The following is an 18,753-nucleotide window of genomic DNA, read 5'->3' as shown; positions in this document are numbered from 1 at the left end:
AAGAGAGAAAAGTGCCATATGTTTTCCCTCATAAATGCAAACTAGTGGGGTAAAAACTGGACACTGTGAAAGTAGAAGGATTACTAGGTTTCTTCCTTAGAATTCCTAAATTAGAGTGATGGGTTTCTTTGATGTTTCTATTTTTTCTTTCTTCTTACCTTGAGTGGGAGGAAATGGGTGCCTTGAAAGAAATGAAGAATGAAGAATGGAGTCTGACATTGTGTAATAGAAGTGAAGGCTGCAGGTCTTTCCATATCAATTTGGGGGATCAACAATTTCCCTTTGGAAATTAGATAAATTCATTTAGTAAACTGAATGGAGTGGTAGTGGAAGATTCTTTGAAGGAGGGCTTATCCAAATAGAGCAGTGCTCCTATTCCAGTAAGTCTGCCCATAGCCTCAGCTATCCTTTCAGTCTCTTGAAGCCTTTATGCTTCAGAAAAAAGGAATAGAATAGCAAATGATGCTCAGCCTTGGAAATGGATCTCAGAGGACAAAACAAGTCTCACTCAGTTTATGTGGGTTTTAAGAGGACAAATAAGTAAATGTGAACAAAATACACAAACATAAGCAAGATAGGAAAAAAAAAATGCCAAGGAAACCACATCAATGTGATGGTACAGGAGAGAGAAGAAATGAGTAAAAGAAGAGATGGAATTTACACCAGAAGGAAACATATGGAGGAAAAATAATTTTTCTATAATGTTTTGAGTTATAGAATAATTAACAAGAACATAAATTCAAAAAGTTCTCAAAGACAACATAAAGAACACAAAGAGATGAAAAAGGAACTTAAAAGACTAAGGATATGATGACCCTAATTATATAATCATTTTAGAAAATGTAATAAATACTAAATGCAATATAGAGACAAAGTAAGTTGAAGGTAGATGGTGTGTCTAGATGAGAGAATCAAATGAAATAGAAAGCAGTTTCACAAAATAAAGAATGAATATTTATGTAGAAAAAGTATACTGTATTTTAGAAAAATTTTGACACAAAAGACGAACACTAAGATATTTATTTAAATCAAATTGTAGTGATAAAGAAGAATATCTAAAAAGCCAATCTAGGCAAAAAAGGAAATCATCTTCAAATGGTTAAACATTTAGCTATCCTCAGATTTGTGCCAGTTGAATTCAGTGCCAAAAGAAATAAGGCAGTATCCTCAAGTTCTGATGTAGGAGTAACAAAGTATTATTCTCTGCCAAGTACAAACATGAGGGCAAAAATTCAGAGGACAGATGTCTTAATCTTCTCTTAAATGACATGTAGCCATCTGAGAAAAAAGTGAATAGAAAGAAACCAGAAATGGTGAAGAGGTCAAGGAATTGAGTTCATTAAAAATATAAATATAAAATATAAATACCTAACAATTCATACATCACAACAGTGCTAAGATCAGCATATGTGCTTCAAACTTTGGTTATAGTCAGATCGCAATATAGGTCACAAAAAGGTAGTGCCAAGTGTGAGAATGCTAATTGTCCATCTGTAATGTAAAGGGGTTGATATGATCTAAAACTGAAATGTTAATTCTGGGAATCACTATTGTTTTATTTATAATTGATTTTTAAACCTCATAGAGATTAAAAAATATATCTCCTGTGCTAAAGAAAATCACTTGGATTTTTTTTAAAGTTTCATTTCTATTAAATATGAGTGAAATTATATTTGATCCTTTTTTGTTAAAATAAAATTTAGGGGGCTGAGTTTAGTAAGTATATCTAGTTTGTGTGAGGCCCTGAGTTTCATCCCCAGCACCACAAAAAAAATAAGAATAAAGTAAAATTTAATATGAGTTTTTTCTGTCCTTAGTCATTTTCTCTCCCATCCCTTTTTCTTTCTCTTACTCTCTTCTCCATGAAGAGATTTCTAGAATTTTATTGTTTATTATGTTACTTTTGGGTAGCAAAATTATAAAATTTTGACATTTTATTTCTCTGCACAGCTTGTTTAGCACTTAAACAATTAAAAATTATTAGGTTCAATGAGTTAAAATAAAACCCATTTAAAATGCTACAGGAGAAACAGTAAGGAATATTAATTCTTCACTAGGTGAACATGGTCTTTCCAACATTGACTCCAAATGAAAAAAGAAATGATGAAACTTGATAGATTTTATTGAAGAAAATTAAAGCCATCTCTATGCCACTTTTGAATTCAAAAGTGGAAAATATTTATTATTTATTTAATGAAGGGATAATTTTCTTTTATTAGAGTTCTTATAATCAACCGGAAAAAGATGACTACACAGAAGAAAAAATGGCCATAGGACAGTATCAGGCAGTTCTTAGAAGTGGTATAAATGTTTTAAGTAATTATGAAAAGTTTTTAGTGTTTCTTATACTGAAAATAACGTCTACTTTTTACATATCTAACTGACACTTTTATGATTATAGTATGTAGTATTTTGAAGCTACTTGTAAAATACATTTATACCTTAATTGTAGAAGTGTGAATGCATGTTTTTGGAGCTGAGTTTAGCCAAGTCTCATTAAAAAATTAAAATATGAAAGCTTTTAAATCAATCATTTAAGTTATAAGAACTTATTCTGAAGAAAAAACCATGGGTATGCCCAAAGATTATCTAAAGGAAAAGTTAGTTTATGGTAGGAAAAAAAAGGTCAGAACTAACAAATGTCCGAAGTAGTAAATGGAATAAATTAATCATGCTACATTTTTATTATTCATTTAAATATTGAATGACACGGAATACATAGTATGTGTTGATTTAAAGGAAAGTCTACAAATTACCTTATATAAAATAATTTCCTTCAGAGTAACATTTTTACTTATGTTTTTCATAATTTATGTTCTTAGTAATTAATTCCAAAGAAATAACAAATATTTATAATGACTTTTTCTGGGTTATGAAATAAGTTTCCTTTGTTTTTTTCCTATTTCTATATTATCTTTCACTTTATTATAAGAAGTCTTTCTTGACCATTCAAAAAAGAAAGAAACAGGAATAGGTTTTAGCAAAATGTTTAGTATGCTAATAGTTTGTAATTTACATGAGTAAAATGTTATTCTTTTTTAATAAATATATTATATTCTGATACATGTGGTTAGAAATCTTGTAAAATTCAAAAGCTAAAACAAATACACATTGAAGTCTGTTTAGGTATTAGAGATAAACAGGTTTATGATATTAGTTTCTCCAGTAAATTCCAACTGAAGTCTTTCCCAAACTGAATCAATAAATCTGGGTCTTTCATTAGGGGCCCTGTGGGAAACAAAATCATGTCATGTGTAGGGTCAGCACAAACATTTCCTGCCTGAGATGGTGGATGGCATTTTTGTTTCTCTTGACTGCTATGCAGCAAAATTTATTTGTAAGTTGTTGTTGTTGTTTTGTTTCGCTTTGCTTTTTAAAACATAAACTACAAGAAGAAGCTGACCCATTTGTTCCCTGGTATTTACACAGCATTCTTTAAAGTTTTACCCAGATCTAGAATTAAGCGTTAACATTGGAGGGGATAGTCAAAAGGGCATAAATTTCTTCTGATAGATGAAATTGTATTGGCACAATAAAGAGATTACTCTAAATTTCAGATAACCTAATTAGACATAGCTTTTACCAGCTCTGAAGCAGAGAGACATATCAAGGGCAATGCTTTGGCATTTGTTCTTTACTGGTTGGAAGCAGATGAAAGCTTCAGGGTTTCTTTTTTTGGATATGGCTTAAGTTGGAAAACTGAAGCTTTCCCCACTGTAATCACATAATATCCATAAGTCGTGTTTGTTTAATATTCATTTGACCTTTTCCAATCATATTTTGTGAACACAGCAACATGGGACAAATGTCCTAGCTTCCTCTTGGGTTCAGGTGACTTTGCTGTTTCCCTGGACTGAGGAAGACTGGATGAGGGGAGCAGCTCTTCTGCGTCTTTGTTGTGGAGGGTGGATCTTGGAGACTGGTGTTAGAGGAGAGGATTTCCAGGTGAATGATCCCCAGATAGATGGTTCATCATTTAATTTCTGTATTGATTAAAGTAACAATAGTTGCTGTTACAGACAGTGAAGTTTTATTCTCTTATCAAACTAGTAGTTTTCTTTTCTGTTTGCTTAATATCCAAAGGGATTTCCCCAAAATATGATTATTTTATAAGCAAATTCTTCCGTTTGGTGGTGCACTTATCTTCATCATATGGCTCCTGTGTTGCTGGCCTGTGGAAAGAGCATAGAATATGTGTATTAGTGTGTTCTGCAGACCATTCTTGAAATGCTCTACAACTTCTGACATTGGCTACAACTTAGTTAAATAATCACATCCACCTGTAAGAGAGACTGACATTATAGTATAGCTGTTGACTCAGGAAGAAAGGAAAAAGAATTTGATAGTTATATAGTCTGTGTGTGTCATAGTTGTAAATCCAGCAATAGAAAACCAAAGACAGACCGTGAAATACTGAGGTTTGGAAGACAAGAAGACTCAGATCTTGAATTCTAAGAAAATGAAATGAATAAATATGTAGTAATTCCCTGCACGAGAGCTGAGTGTTCCAGGAAACCTTTACTAGATAGATCCTTCTACTGTACTTTTGGGTGAAGAAAGGGAACAGTTAAATCAGCCAATGGAAAATAGGAAGGAATTTTTTGGTTTGTTTTTTTGTGGTGCTGGAGATTGAACCCAGGGGCACTCTAGTACTGAGTTACATCCCCAGCCTTTTTATTTTATTATTATTTTGAGACAGGGTCTTGCTAAGTTGTCCAGGCTGGCCTTGAACTTGCAATCCTACTGCCTCAGCCTTCTGAGTTTCTGTTATTACAGGCATATATTACCATACCAGGCTAGAAAGTGTTTTTTTTTTTTTAATCCAATGGCAGAGAACAAATATAAGCAATGATGAAATATAGAATTATTTGGCTTTATGATTCCACCATCAAGATAGAGTACTCACTTTTAACCATAATTGTGGATTATTTGATATTAAAGTTTGTTACAGACTGTTTTATAGAATTTGGATTATGTGGCCTGTGTTAGGATTAATAATTTTTAACTAATAGAAATAAATACTATACTAAAAAATTATTAGAGGTTTGAATAGAATTACTATCAACATTTATATAATGTTAAGTAGCTTATACATTTTACATATTTGTTTAATTGAATATTTAATTTTATGCATTTATATAGTAGCCTTGGGACCTTAGAATATTGCTATGTTATAAACTGTTGTTTGTTTTGTAGATGGAAATTCATAAGAATAATTACTTGTATGATTCCGTATTTGCTTATAAATTGTGCTTCTGATCCAAAAGTCATGTGATCAGAGAATCAGATGTGATTCATGGTACTTTTTCCTTCCTTCTTTCCAGGAGAAAAGTTGAAATTATGCACACCCATAGTCTTTTCACTCTTCTTGGAGAAAGACTGATGTTGCATACAAATACTGTGACTGTCACCACATACAACACACTTTATGAGGTAAAATCTAAAAAAAATATGATGAAAAGTGTATACATTGGAAACTTCCTAAACCTATGTGTTTGAGATAAGTACTTGTCAGCTTGTCAAAAAAGACAGACAAAGCAATAATCATTACAAATGAAAATGAACACATACCTTATTTTTTATTGTATTTTAAAAACTAAATATGTGCAGTTACTTGCCAGTATTCTTGTGTTGGTTCAAGGGTGTTTCTATGAATATGGGTTGTCTGACTGCCTTTACAGAGTCTTTCTTACGTAAATTACACTCGTTTTTTATTAAATATATTAGAACTACTTTCACATTCTTTCCTTTCTCTACTACACTTGTTCTTTCTAATATATAGCAATCACCTACTTATGATAGAGGTGATATGAGGTAAAATGAAAGTAAGAACTATTTATAAAAATGATGTACAGATGCATCTTTAGATCTCATCATTTCAATATAGAAATTCTTTTTTCATAACTTCTAACAGGTACATGTTTGTGTTTGATATTTTCTAAGAATTGTGTATATTGCCTCACAAAGTAGCTATTTTAATTTTAAATGCCAATAAAGTATTAGAACTCCTCCCTTATGTTAACCTTACTGCTTTCCTGTAACCATCTTTAGCCATGCCAGTACTTGGTAAGTATAAGAATTGGCAAACTACCAACACCTGTTTTTGTGTGGCTATGAGATGATGATGGTTTTTAGATTTTTAAGTGGTTGAAAGTAATCAAAAGAAAAAGAATGTATGGCATGTAAAATTTATGCAAATAAAAATTTCAGTGTTTATAATAGTTTTATTGGAACACAGCCGCAATTATTTGTTCAGGTATAGCCTACAGCTGCTTTTACACTACAACCACAGAGTAGTACTTGGAACAAAGAATGTTTGTCACACTGTCATCGCTTTGCATTGCAGCTTGGCACACTGGGAATCAGAGCTGTACAATAACTTAATATTGTTTCATATACAACATGTGTTGCCAAACCTGCCTTCTTTTAAAATATCAGTACATAACTATTAGGTCAAAACAGAAACAGTTGATTTTGAATCTCACACTTTTAAAATATAGTGGACTGTAGATTATTTTGTGACAGATTTAGAAGGCAAGGCATTGGGTCTGTTATACAAAGGCATTATATCATGCTAAAAAAATACCTTCATTGACATTTCTAGACTAGGTGTGCATAATAATATTCCTAACTTAGAAAAACATCGTTTAGAAAATATAAAACGGAATATTTCATTATTGAAGATTTACTAAAAAAATAATATTCACCATACAGGAAGGCAAATGCTAAATGAAATCTCTTTAATTCAGTAGTTCTGAATGGTATTGTCATAAAATTTTAAATTAATATTGGACAAATTTGGGGCTGGGGTTGTAGCTCAGTGGTAGAGCACTCACCTGGCACGTATAAGGCCCTGGGTTCAATCCTCAGCACCACATAAAAATAAATAAATGAAACAAAGGTATTGTGTCTATCTACAATTTAAAAAAATATGGGACAAATTTAAACTTTTCTAGTGCTACATTTTTTCATCTAAGCCATGGGCTAGTCCAGCTCAATTCTAGTTTTTTTTACAGCCCTCAAACAGTGTAATTTTCAAATTACACTGTCCATAAATAACTTACGATTGGGACCTCACTAGTTCATTTTATATAGTCTGTGGATGACTTTATGTGGATGACTTTACTCAGAGGTGGATAGTTGTAACAGAAACCACATTGTTCACACATCATTGAATACTTATTTGACCTTATCTATAAAAAGTTTGCTGATCCTTGCAGTACTGCAACACAGAAAAGTGTAACTCTCCCTGTTGTTTTTATTAAATACTATTTTAATCTGATATGGGAATCGATACATATTCACTTCTAAAATTTGGGAAGGATAGAAAAGTGTCATGAAAAAATTGACCCATAGTAGCTCCATTAATACTTAAAAGTATAAAAAATTTTTCTTTACTCTTTCTCCTACACACACACACACACACACACGCAACTACTCCTAACAAGGTATCATCTTATGCATAGTTTTGTACCCTTTTCTTCTTTAACAATATATTGAAAATCTTTTTGTTACAAAATACTCATCTATAGTGTGGTAGGGCAAAGCTTCTCCCTTAAAGAAATAATTAAAACATTTAGATTTTGTGGGCTATATGATATTGCTTTAAGTACTCAGGTCTTCATTTGTAGCTTAGAAGCAATTATAGACAATATGAACCACATGGGCTGTGTTCCAATCAAACTATTATAAAAACAGGAAGTAGATTGACCCAGAGGTGTTGGTTTTTTGACCCCATCTGTAGCATTAATTTTCACTATTTCATCTTTTGTCCCTTTTATTCTCTAATCAGTAAGAGTAGGAACAGCTCATTAGATTAAAAAGAAACCTTTTAGCTCTTGACTTTTTGTTTCTAAGCTTAATGTGCCTATTTTGGATCAGTCATTCCTTAAATCACATGAGTTTTAGGTTTTACCTTCTAGAGTAATTCCTTTTTTAATTAAATACAGAACCGAGTATGCACTAATAGAATGGCCTACACTTGTAGAGTATGGTGAGGTGATCTTCTTTCTTGACTTTGATATTGTATTTTCCTTATTATAGTAACTATCTTTTTTGGCACTTCTTAGGATAGTTATCTTAGTGAGTGCCCTATATTCATTATCTCAGATCTTCTAACAGTCCTATTGTACTAGTATTTTTATTGTCTATTAAAACAGATAAACAGAGTTATAGGTTCAAGAGTTTGCTTTATCGTATTACTAATAAATGTTTTAAATTAGGTAGGTTGCGTAATATATGTATATAAGGGGAAAATGTCTAAATCTACCTTCAACTGACAATTAATATCAGAGTCCTCTTCTGAATCAAAACCTTGTTATAATAATCAGGTTTTTTTTTTTAAATAAACATTAAAAAAGGCCTGGGACATAGCTCAGTGGTAAAGTACCCTTTGATTCAATCCCCAATACACACACACACACACACACACACACACACACACACAAGCTTAGGTCCTCATGATAATATTCTCAAGGAGAATATTAGCATAGGTGAGGGTAACGGGCCATGCATTTGAATGTGGTGTACATCCCCAACTCAAGCCTGCAAGAGATAGAGGACACATGTTTAACTTTTTAATCATTGTTTAACTTTTGGGAATTTCTTATCATCTACTTGTTTTGAGTTATCATCAATATGGATAGAAAATCAGTCAATGAATCCTTACATTAAAATAAAAGTATTGCATAATATGTTGAATTTGTAAATTCATTTATATTCCTAACCATAAAATAAAAACATGTCACATGTATGTATATCTATTAGTCTTCTTGAACAGTGGTTCCAAAAGCACAGTGGCACTTTACCCACCACTTATACAAATAATTGCTCTTGGAATACAGATTTTGGTCTTTAATGATAGTCTATGCTAAACAAAGGCAAGTTGTTGCTGATTCTGTGCCTTAGGGTGAGGAGAAGTTAGGATCAATGTGAATGCTTTGATGTTGGGCATTGAATGTTTGAAGTTTCAGGGATGCTGAAATGGTGAGAAATGTACTCATAAGGCTTTTGACCAATTTAATAGTTATATATGTTATTACCAGTTTGGCAATTATATTTGACATTTATTAATAATAATAACAATATAATTTTTGGAAGACTCAGTTCATAATGAACTCATTTTAAAAAAAAAAAAAAGTTACTAAGGTGTACAAAAAAATCAAAGAAGAGATAAATGAACTTGACGTCGTATTGCATGTTTGTATTTCCAGTGACTCAGGAGGCTAAGGTAGCAGAATCATGAGTTCAAAGCCAGCCTCAATAATTTAGCCAGGCTGCAAGTAACTTAGTAAGTCCTTGTCTCAAATAAAATATAAAAAGTGCTGGGGATATGACTCAGTGGTTAAGCAACCCTAGGATTGCCCTGGTACAAAAAAAAAGAAAGATGATAAATGATTGGTTAGCACTGATCTCATGCGGTAGTAAAAAAGAGTCTTCAACTTAAGCTTCAATGCTATTAACAAACCAAATTGTATTATTGAATATGATAGGAAAATGGATTACTATTTCTGGATCCAAAAGATTGTATTATTTTTACTAATGGCACTTGTTTAGAACAAATTAGACTTTTTATAATTATCAAATTTTTCGATTAACATAGCAAGTGTAATTTAACTTCACAAACAGAACAGCCTAGACTTGGAGCTTGAATTTAACTCATCAGTCTGTTCTTGCATTCTCAGCAAGAATCAGTTGCTCAATAATTTGGTGGTTAAAATATTTTTTTCCCCTCTTCATTGCCCTCCACTTTTTTTGGTTTGTTTTTGGGAAATTACCTGAACTCCAGCGATGTTTTAAATTAAATACCACTACCCCTTTATAAAAGTATAAATTTTTGTATAGAAATAATAAAGTACTGTGTCATACCTATGCTACTGCTAATGAATAGTAGAAAATAATCAGTTATACGTTTAGCAAAACCTTTTGAAGTCCTGTTTCTGTGTCTTGATGATCTTTAAAACTTTTAAGATTGATAAGATGCATAAAATAAATAATAAATATTAAAGCATCAAGCCAGACTTCTTAGCAGAATATGTCAGACAATATTATATCAATTATGAACATGTGAAAATCCATCTTAATGATCATGAAAGCCAGATGTTTCTAAGAAGACACTCTGTTTCCTAGTTTTCTAAAATGTATTATGTCTGATGAGGACTGGAAGTACGGATAGGTCAGAAAAGAAACTGTCCTAACTGCTGCTTAAGCCACAGTCTGTCTGTAACATGTGAATTACAAAGTAATTTCATTTATAAAATAATATTTAAATATGTAATGCTGGGGTCAAGTCTTTGTCTATAAATACCATAATTGGAAATTTACTAAATGCTCAGAATGTGCCTACTGTGAATTAACAAATGCTGTAAAGTGTAAAATGCAAATTGGATTTCATGTCCATATCTGGTTCTGAACCCTCCATATCATCTTGTTTTAATTAGTTACAGAGGTTATTTTCTGTATGTATCTATTAACCTAACCCAGACAAACGTCTTTTGCTTCCATTAAAATACTTATATCTACATTCATTTTTATTTATTTATATTGTTATTACCCTTCCTCTTTTTAAACTCATATAGGTTCTAACTGACAAGTTTACCATGTCTTATTGCTTAAAAGGGGGCATGTATTTATGCCTGTCTCTAGAACATTAAATAAATTGGTGCTAGAAATATAATTCCACTTAGCATCTATATTTTTCATCTCAAAACATTTAACAGAGTGTGGACATGTACCTAGCTCTAAATAATACATGCTGAATTGAGTTTCTAAATATATTTTCATAATTAAAAAATCATTTTTTTTCCTTTTTTTATTGGTTGTTCAAAACATTACAAAGCTCTTGACATATCATATTTCATACATTAGATTCAACTGGGTTATGAACTCCCATTTTTACCCCAAATACAGATTGCAGAATCACATCGGTTACACATCCACATTTTTACATAATGCCATATTAGTAACTGTTGTATTCTGCTACCTTTCCTATCCTCTACTATCCCCCCCTCCCCTCCCCTCCCATCTTCTCTCTCTACCCCATCTACTGTAATTCATTTCTCTCCTTGATTTTTTTCCCATTCCCCTCACAACCTCTTATATGTAATTTTGTATAACAATGAGGGTCTCCTTCCATTTCCATGCAATTTCCCTTTCCTCTCCCTTTCCCTCCCACCTCATGTCTCTGTTTAATGTTAATCTTTTCCTCCTGCTCTTCCTCCCTGCTCTGTTCTTAGTTGCTCTCATTATATCAAAGAAGACATTTGGCATTTGTTTTTGAGGGATTGGCTAGCTTCACTTAGCATAATCTGCTCTAATGCCATCCATTTCCCTGCAAATTCCATGATTTTGTCATTTTTTAGTGCTGCATAATACTCCATTGTGTATAGATGCCACATTTTTTTTTTTTTAATCCATTCATCTATTGAAGGGCATCTGGGTGGTTCCACAGTCTAGCTATTGTGAATTGTGCTGCTATGAACATCAATGTGGCAGTATCCCTGTAGTACACTCTTTTAAGTTCTTCAGGGAATAGTCCGAGAAGGGCAATAGCTGGGTCAAATGGTGATTCCATTCCCAGCTTTCCCAGGAATCTCCATACTGCTTTCCAAATTGGCCGCACCAATTTGCAGTCCCACCAGCAATGTACAAGAGTACCCTTTTCCCCACATCCTCGCCAGCACTTGTTGTTGTTTGACTTCCTAATGGCTGCCAATCTTACTGGAGTGAGATGGTATCTTAGGGTGGTTTTGATTTGCATTTCTCTGACTGCTAGAGATAGTGAGCATTTTTTCATGTACTTGTTGATTGATTGTATGTCCTCTTCTGACAAGTGTCTGTTCATTTTAGATTTGAATATGTTGTAGTTTTCAAAGCATTTTCAAATGTAGAGCCTTATTTAATCTTTGTAGCAGGTTTATTAGATGGACAAGGCAATTATTACCCTCATTGTTAGATGATATAGTGACTTAAAAAATACAACAGCATAAAAACTGTTGATGGCTTTTAGGTAAATTTTATTTCTTGTTCAATATGATTTAATTGCTTTTGGTGGAGAAAGTTTTGACTATTCACTTCCATTTAGGAGTCTGACCTGCTTTTCTTCCCTCATGTCTGGAGTTATTGTGAATTTTTAATTTGTAAACAGAATTTTCTGGGATATTTTCCATCAGGCTATATGGTCACACCAGGGCCTTTTGGGAAAATTGATGTGAAAACTCCTTCTAGGTATATACCAACTATTAATTTATTGTTATTTGGCATATGGTTTTTAATGAAATTTTATCCCACACGTCAGCTCCATTTTATTAATAGTGCATGTTTGGAGTGCTCCAATTAAGAAAAATTGTGACACAATTTAGTTTTAACAATGAAGTGTCTAGTTTTCCACAAAAGTATGGAAGTGAGGGGGATAGAGTTAATTATAAATATTATAATACTATAATATTATAGTAATATAATAATATTACTATACTATGTAAGTAATAGTAGGCCAGTTTTGTTTTCAAGTCAGTGACTTTTTGGTGTACATTTCTAAAATATATCAATTAAATTTTCTGTTTTAGTCTGAGCAGAAAGACAAGAAAAGTGCCACTTCGGGATGTCATGGTCCTTTTCTAAACAGAATGATCAAGGGTTCATCCCTGTGTCTTAATTTGCTTTTTCTGTTCCTGACTTTTAGAGTACAGCCATGTACATGTATAGTAGTTCCCCAAGTTTTATTTGACCTTTGTTGAACTGTTTTAAAAGCATTATTTAGAACTTGTCACGCTAGAACTAAATAGGAAATCAAATCACTGATGTAAGTTGGTGTCTTCATTAAATACAGTCTCATTGGGCTTATTTATATTTAAGAGTAGAGATAAACATGGGTTAATGCCTATACTTTTATATATTATATATTTATATAACAGATATTTATATGTTATTTCCATATAATAATTATATGTATATTTAATTATTTCTATACATATTCATGAAATTCAGTTATCCATTCTTTCATTTAACAAATGTATATTGAGTACTGGTATGTGTCAGGCACTGGTGCTAATTCCTAGAATTTAGCAGAGAAGATGTATAAATCCTGTACTTTTTGAGTTTATGTTTTAGTGAAAAGTTAATGAATGTTTTAGAATATCTTGTCTTTACTTGGTCAACTCATGCTATTTTTTATTATTTGAAAGATTTTTTTTTTAATTGCACTAAATGACAATGAGCCACATTTAAAGAAAGAAATTTTCTTTCTCAAATTTCATTTTTAAGTATGGACCCTGCTCAGACATATATTTTCTTTCATATTTTCTAATTTTTTAAATTAATGATGACAAAAGAATCAAATATATACAATTTACAACAGAAGTATATTAAAGATGTATACTGAGAAAGTATTTCAAACAATAATTTGTGGATTTTCTGATTTTTCCTTCAGTGTATTTCCTTCTATATATTCTGTCCTCATCTAAAACAAATAAAGTTTGAGAAAAATAGACTTAAAGGATTTAAAAGAATATGGAATTCTTTATAAAGGCAATTAGGAGAGATGTTTCTTCCCATTTGAACTAAAGTGACATTTTTGCACATTCTTTGTATGTGTATATTTTGTACTTATGATTTCAGTTGTTCTCTCTATGAAGTTTACATTTCTTTTATCTTTCAGATCTTGACAGAGCAAGTGTGTACTCAAGTTGTACACAAACCACATCCAGAACCAGACTCTACAGTGAAAATTCAAAATCCAAGTGAGCAAATGGCAGTTCTTTATTGTGTGGTAATTATATGGCAACACATGAGACTAAATCAGACTTTTCTTGTTTTAATCAGTATGGAATTTACTTAGTTTCTAACATTTACAACTCACCTATCATAATGCTCAGTATTTAGTTTGAAATTAGCAAATATAATATGTGTCTTGGTTGAAGATAAGATATGGTTATAAATCATGAGTTCAAGTTTTTTTGTTTACAGTGATTCTTAAGGTGGTGGCAACTTTATTAAAAAACTCTACACCAAGTGCAGAATTGATGGAAGTTCGCCGTTTATTTTTATCTGATATGATAAAACTTTTCAGTAACAGCCGTGAAAATAGAAGGTAAACAATTTCAATGTTACAAAAGAACTTTTATCCTACAGTTAATGTTCTTCTCCTTAATTTTCAATCTCTTTCAAATAAAAGTGTAAATCTTTCTTATATTGCTAAATATGCTTAATTATTAGAAAAGGCAGTATATTTGATACAATTTGTATTCAGTATACTTTTTAAAATTTTTATATATTATTTAATCATCCATGTGTATTTTAATTATATTGTGTGTATGTCTGTGTATCTGTCCTAAACTATTTTAAACTATTTCTGGTACCTGCCTATCACCAATAGTACTTTGATTATAATTATGTAGGATTTGCCCATACTCATGTATATTTTTTTCTTGTTTGTCTTATGACTGATTGCTGTCATGCATTTTAAAGGTGGTTTGAAAAGACATGAGGTATAGATTGAGGCCATGAACTCTTGCTTATGGTTGTTTCCTGAGCTTTTAATTTAACAAATATTGATTGTCCATTGTGTGTGGAGTACCATGCTATGCAGGGTAGTTTTATTGCACACTCTTAGGATGATTCAGTGGTTAAGACAAACATAAACCAGTGGTGATTAATTTATGATGGATTAAGTGCATTGTGAGTGCTAAAGGTGATGAGAAACAATTACTGAATTGAACTCGGAGAGCTAAGAAAGTGATTCTGAATGGTAATTAGGACTTTTCTAGTAGAGAAATGGAGAAAATATGTAGAATACAGAATGTGCAAAATAATTATTTACCTTGCTTTACTTATGTCAGATCATATTTTCACTATTTTATCCAAGTTATGAGATAATACAGTCTTCTTTAATTTTGGTATTTTTTAATGAGACCTTTTATCTTCCCTAGATGCTTATTGCAGTGTTCGGTATGGCAGGATTGGATGTTTTCTCTTGGCTATATTAATCCTAAAAATTCTGAGGAGCAGAAGATTACTGAGATGGTCTACAATATTTTTCGGATTCTTTTGTATCATGCAATAAAATATGAATGGGGAGGCTGGAGAGTCTGGGTGGATACACTTTCAATAGCCCACTCCAAGGTAACCAGAGATTTAACGTTTTACACCATCTAGGTTTTAGCAGTAAATTAATGTCTATAAACCCTCATCTGGTGCCATCTTGTGGACATCTTAGATTATGACTGATTCCTTTATTCTAGTTTTCTCTTTCCTATTTTTTCCATCTTGTATTCATAGATTTTAGAGCTTGAAAGTATCTTGTAGATCATTTAATTCAAAATGCAAGTTTATAAATTAGGAATTTTAGGTGCTATATCTGTTTATATTAGATTTGAAAACTTGAGTCTGAGCCAGTTGCTTTTTAAAGTAAAACATACCGGCACAATTCTTATATTTTATGAAATAGTCTCTGAAATACAATTTTTAAGACATTTTTAAAGAAGTCAGAATTTTTAAATTTCCAAGTGAATCATAAATGCACTTAGTTTTTAAAGATTTTTTAATTGTATTATCTTTTATTTATAATATTAAGAATCTGTGTTTTTTAAATATTATTATTTTTTAGCTGTAGTTAGACACAAGACATTTACTTATTTATTTGCCTGTTTATTTATTTATTTGTTTATGTGTGGTGCTAAGGATCGAATCCAGTGCCTCGCACGTGCTAGGCGAGCCCTCTACCGATAAGTCACAATCCCAGCCCCAAGAATCTGTGTTTTAAATATATTTGATTTTTCATAAACTGAAGTAGTGAATTAAACTATACAAATATATATGCATTAGCTTCTGGAAATTTATATTTAGGATTTCTCATTACGTATTGTCATAGAAGAAACCTGGGTGCCAGGAGTTTGTTTTGAATCAAGTTATGTTATAATTGAACTTTTTTTTCATTTTTAGTAAATTCATTTATTTTTTTTTAGCAACACTTACAAATACACTTTCAGAGGGTACATAAATAACACTGCCTCTGATGAAATTACACAATTTTCTGTGTGTTTAAAAGCAGCCTCACAGAATATGTAAATGAATGAGCCTGGTTGTGTTTTATAAAATGTTACTGATAAAAACAGATGACAAGCAGGCACAGTAGCACAGCTTGTAATTACAGTGAGTGACTTGGGAGGCTGAAGCAGGAGGATAGCAAGTTTAAGGCTACCTGTCTTCATGATTTAGGGAAACCCTGTCTCAAAATTAAAGGGCTGGCCATGTAATTCAGTGGAAAGTGCTCTTGAGTTCAGTTCTTAGTACTGGAAAAATCCAAAACAAACAAACAAAAAAGTGACAAATAAATTAGCTAAGGTCATAGATTGTGAACTCCCACATTTGGGACTAAAATAAATGAAGGGATTTTTATATCATGATAATCTCCAAAGAAAGGTCAATCTAAAATTCTTTTAACCTGTTATTTAAATATAAATTATTATCTGTCTATAAGAGAGGTTTTTGAACTTAAAAACTTTAAGAAGAATTTTTGTTTTAAATTTACATTGTGCAATGCATTGACACCTTATATTTATCATTGTGTTAATAAATTTGAGAATAGCAAAGAAAGTATTTGTATAAAAAAACCATCCTAATTATTCCTAAATAATCCCACATGAAAAAAACAAATTCAAAGTAGCTTATATAAGGATAAAATTATAACTTAGCAGTTTATAAATGCATATATCTATAGATATATGTGAATTATTTTTTAACTATTGTTATAATAGGTGCATGTAGGAGCAAGAAATGTTGAAAAACTCTGTTTTATGGTAGTAGTATTTTGGATATTATATATTATTAGCTGCCAGTTCCTCATTTAAGCCTAAGTAAATGTGTAGGTGTTAACTGTCAAATTAGGCTGGTTAACAATAAAGTATCTAACCTGAACAAAGAACTTAATTTTGCTAGTTTATCTATGTAACATTGGGCAAGTCACTAATAAATCTTAAATTGCTATGTTTGATGATTATTTTCACTTATAAAACTAAGCACTTGTTTGAGGATTAACATTTGATACTTTAAATATTAAACTTTCTGGTACGATTTTTGCTATTATTATCTTTATTTTATTTGCATTATTTATATTTTTCTTCTTGACATATATAAAATGCCTCAATGTTTTCTCTACTTATTTCCAAGGTCACTTATGAAGCACATAAGGAATACCTTGCCAAAATGTATGAAGAATATCAAAGACAAGAAGAGGAAAACATTAAAAAGGGAAAGAAAGGGAATGTGAGCACCATCTCTGGTCTTTCATCACAGACAACAGGAGCAAAAGGAGGAATGGAAATCCGAGAGATAGAAGATCTCTCTCAAAGCCAGAGCCCAGAAAGTGAGACAGATTATCCTGTCAGCACAGATACTCGAGACTTACTCATGTCAACCAAAGTATCAGATGACATTCTTGGAAATTCAGATAGACCAGGGAGTGGGGTACATGTGGAAGTACATGATCTTCTAGTTGATATAAAAGCAGAAAAAGTAGAAGCAACAGAAGTAAAGCTTGATGATATGGATTTATCTCCAGAGACTTTAGTGGGTGGAGAAAATGGTGCCCTTGTGGAGGTTGAATCTTTGTTGGATAATGTATACAGTGCCGCTGTTGAGAAGCTCCAGAACAATGTACATGGAAGTGTTGGGATCATTAAAAAAAATGAAGAGAAGGATAATGGCCCATTGATAACATTAGCAGATGAGAAAGAGGAACTTCCCAATAGTAGTGCATCATTTCTTTTTGATAAAATACCCAAACAGGAGGAGAAACTCCTTCCTGAACTTTCTAGCAATCACATCATTCCAAATATTCAGGACACACAGGTACATCTTGGTGTGAGTGATGATCTTGGATTGCTTGCTCACATGACTGGGAGTGTAGACTTAACTTGTACATCAAGTATAATAGAAGAAAAAGAGTTCAAAATCCATACAACATCAGATGGAATGACTAGTATTTCTGAAAGAGACTTATCATCATCAGCCAAGGGATTAGAGTATGCTGAAATGACTGCAACAACTCTGGAAACTGAGTCTTCTGGCACCAAAATTGTACCCAATATTGATGCAGGAAGTATTATTTCAGATACTGAGAGATCTGATGATGGCAAAGAATCAGGAAAGGAAATCCGAAAAATTCAGACCACTGCTACAACACAAGTAAGCTATCTTATATGAGTTCTAGAAATAAAATTAGCAGCAAAACAGAGTCATTTCTTACCAATTTCATCATGTTTATATGTACATATGGTATGACAGTGTCTTATAGAATTTGGTGTGATAGTATGTATATATATATATATATATATATATATATATATATATATGAAATTAAGAGTAATTAAAAGTATCTGATTTATATTTACAATTCTGTTACTTTTTTTTTTTTTTTTTTTTTTTTTGTGTGTGTGTGTGTGTGTAGCAGCTTTGCTCAACCACTCTGGGCTTAAGATCCTTATATAGTATGAAACATTGTACTAGATTAACATATGACCTCTAAAGTCTCTACCCTTTCTAAATTTTATGACTCCATGACTATATTTACACATTTTGTACTCACAATCATCATTCTGAATAATTGATTAATTTTAACCTTTTAAGCTTCAGGCCAATCCTGTTCTGTGGATTATAGAAAAGAGGACTTGCAGCCCAGATTGAACTGATAAATGAAGGGGAAGGGAAAAGGGAACTGTTATTTATCAAGTGCCTTCTATGTTCCGGGCACTGTGATAG

The 18,753-nt window shown here is 31.9% G+C and overlaps 1 protein-coding gene across 4 annotated transcripts in view; it reads left to right on the top strand.

Moving 5' to 3' along the window:
- Positions 1–18,753, top strand: part of Nbea (neurobeachin) — a 622,915-nt gene that overhangs the window by 177,651 nt on the left and 426,511 nt on the right. For all 4 annotated transcript variants that reach the window (XM_076872612.1, XM_076872611.1, XM_076872614.1 and 1 more), the window contains exons 18-22: positions 5,325–5,433; positions 13,655–13,736; positions 13,963–14,086; positions 14,925–15,117; positions 17,164–18,180. In XM_076872612.1, coding sequence (XP_076728727.1) covers positions 5,325–5,433; positions 13,655–13,736; positions 13,963–14,086; positions 14,925–15,117; positions 17,164–18,180 — 1,525 coding nt within the window. The remainder of the gene's footprint in view (positions 1–5,324; positions 5,434–13,654; positions 13,737–13,962; positions 14,087–14,924; positions 15,118–17,163; positions 18,181–18,753) is intronic.

This window comes from Callospermophilus lateralis, chromosome 12 (assembly GCF_048772815.1).
Source record: "Callospermophilus lateralis isolate mCalLat2 chromosome 12, mCalLat2.hap1, whole genome shotgun sequence".
In the NCBI taxonomy this organism is placed as follows: domain Eukaryota; kingdom Metazoa; phylum Chordata; class Mammalia; order Rodentia; family Sciuridae; genus Callospermophilus; species Callospermophilus lateralis.
Note: the sequence above shows the minus strand (reverse complement) of the source record. Positions and strands in the feature narration are given on the sequence as shown.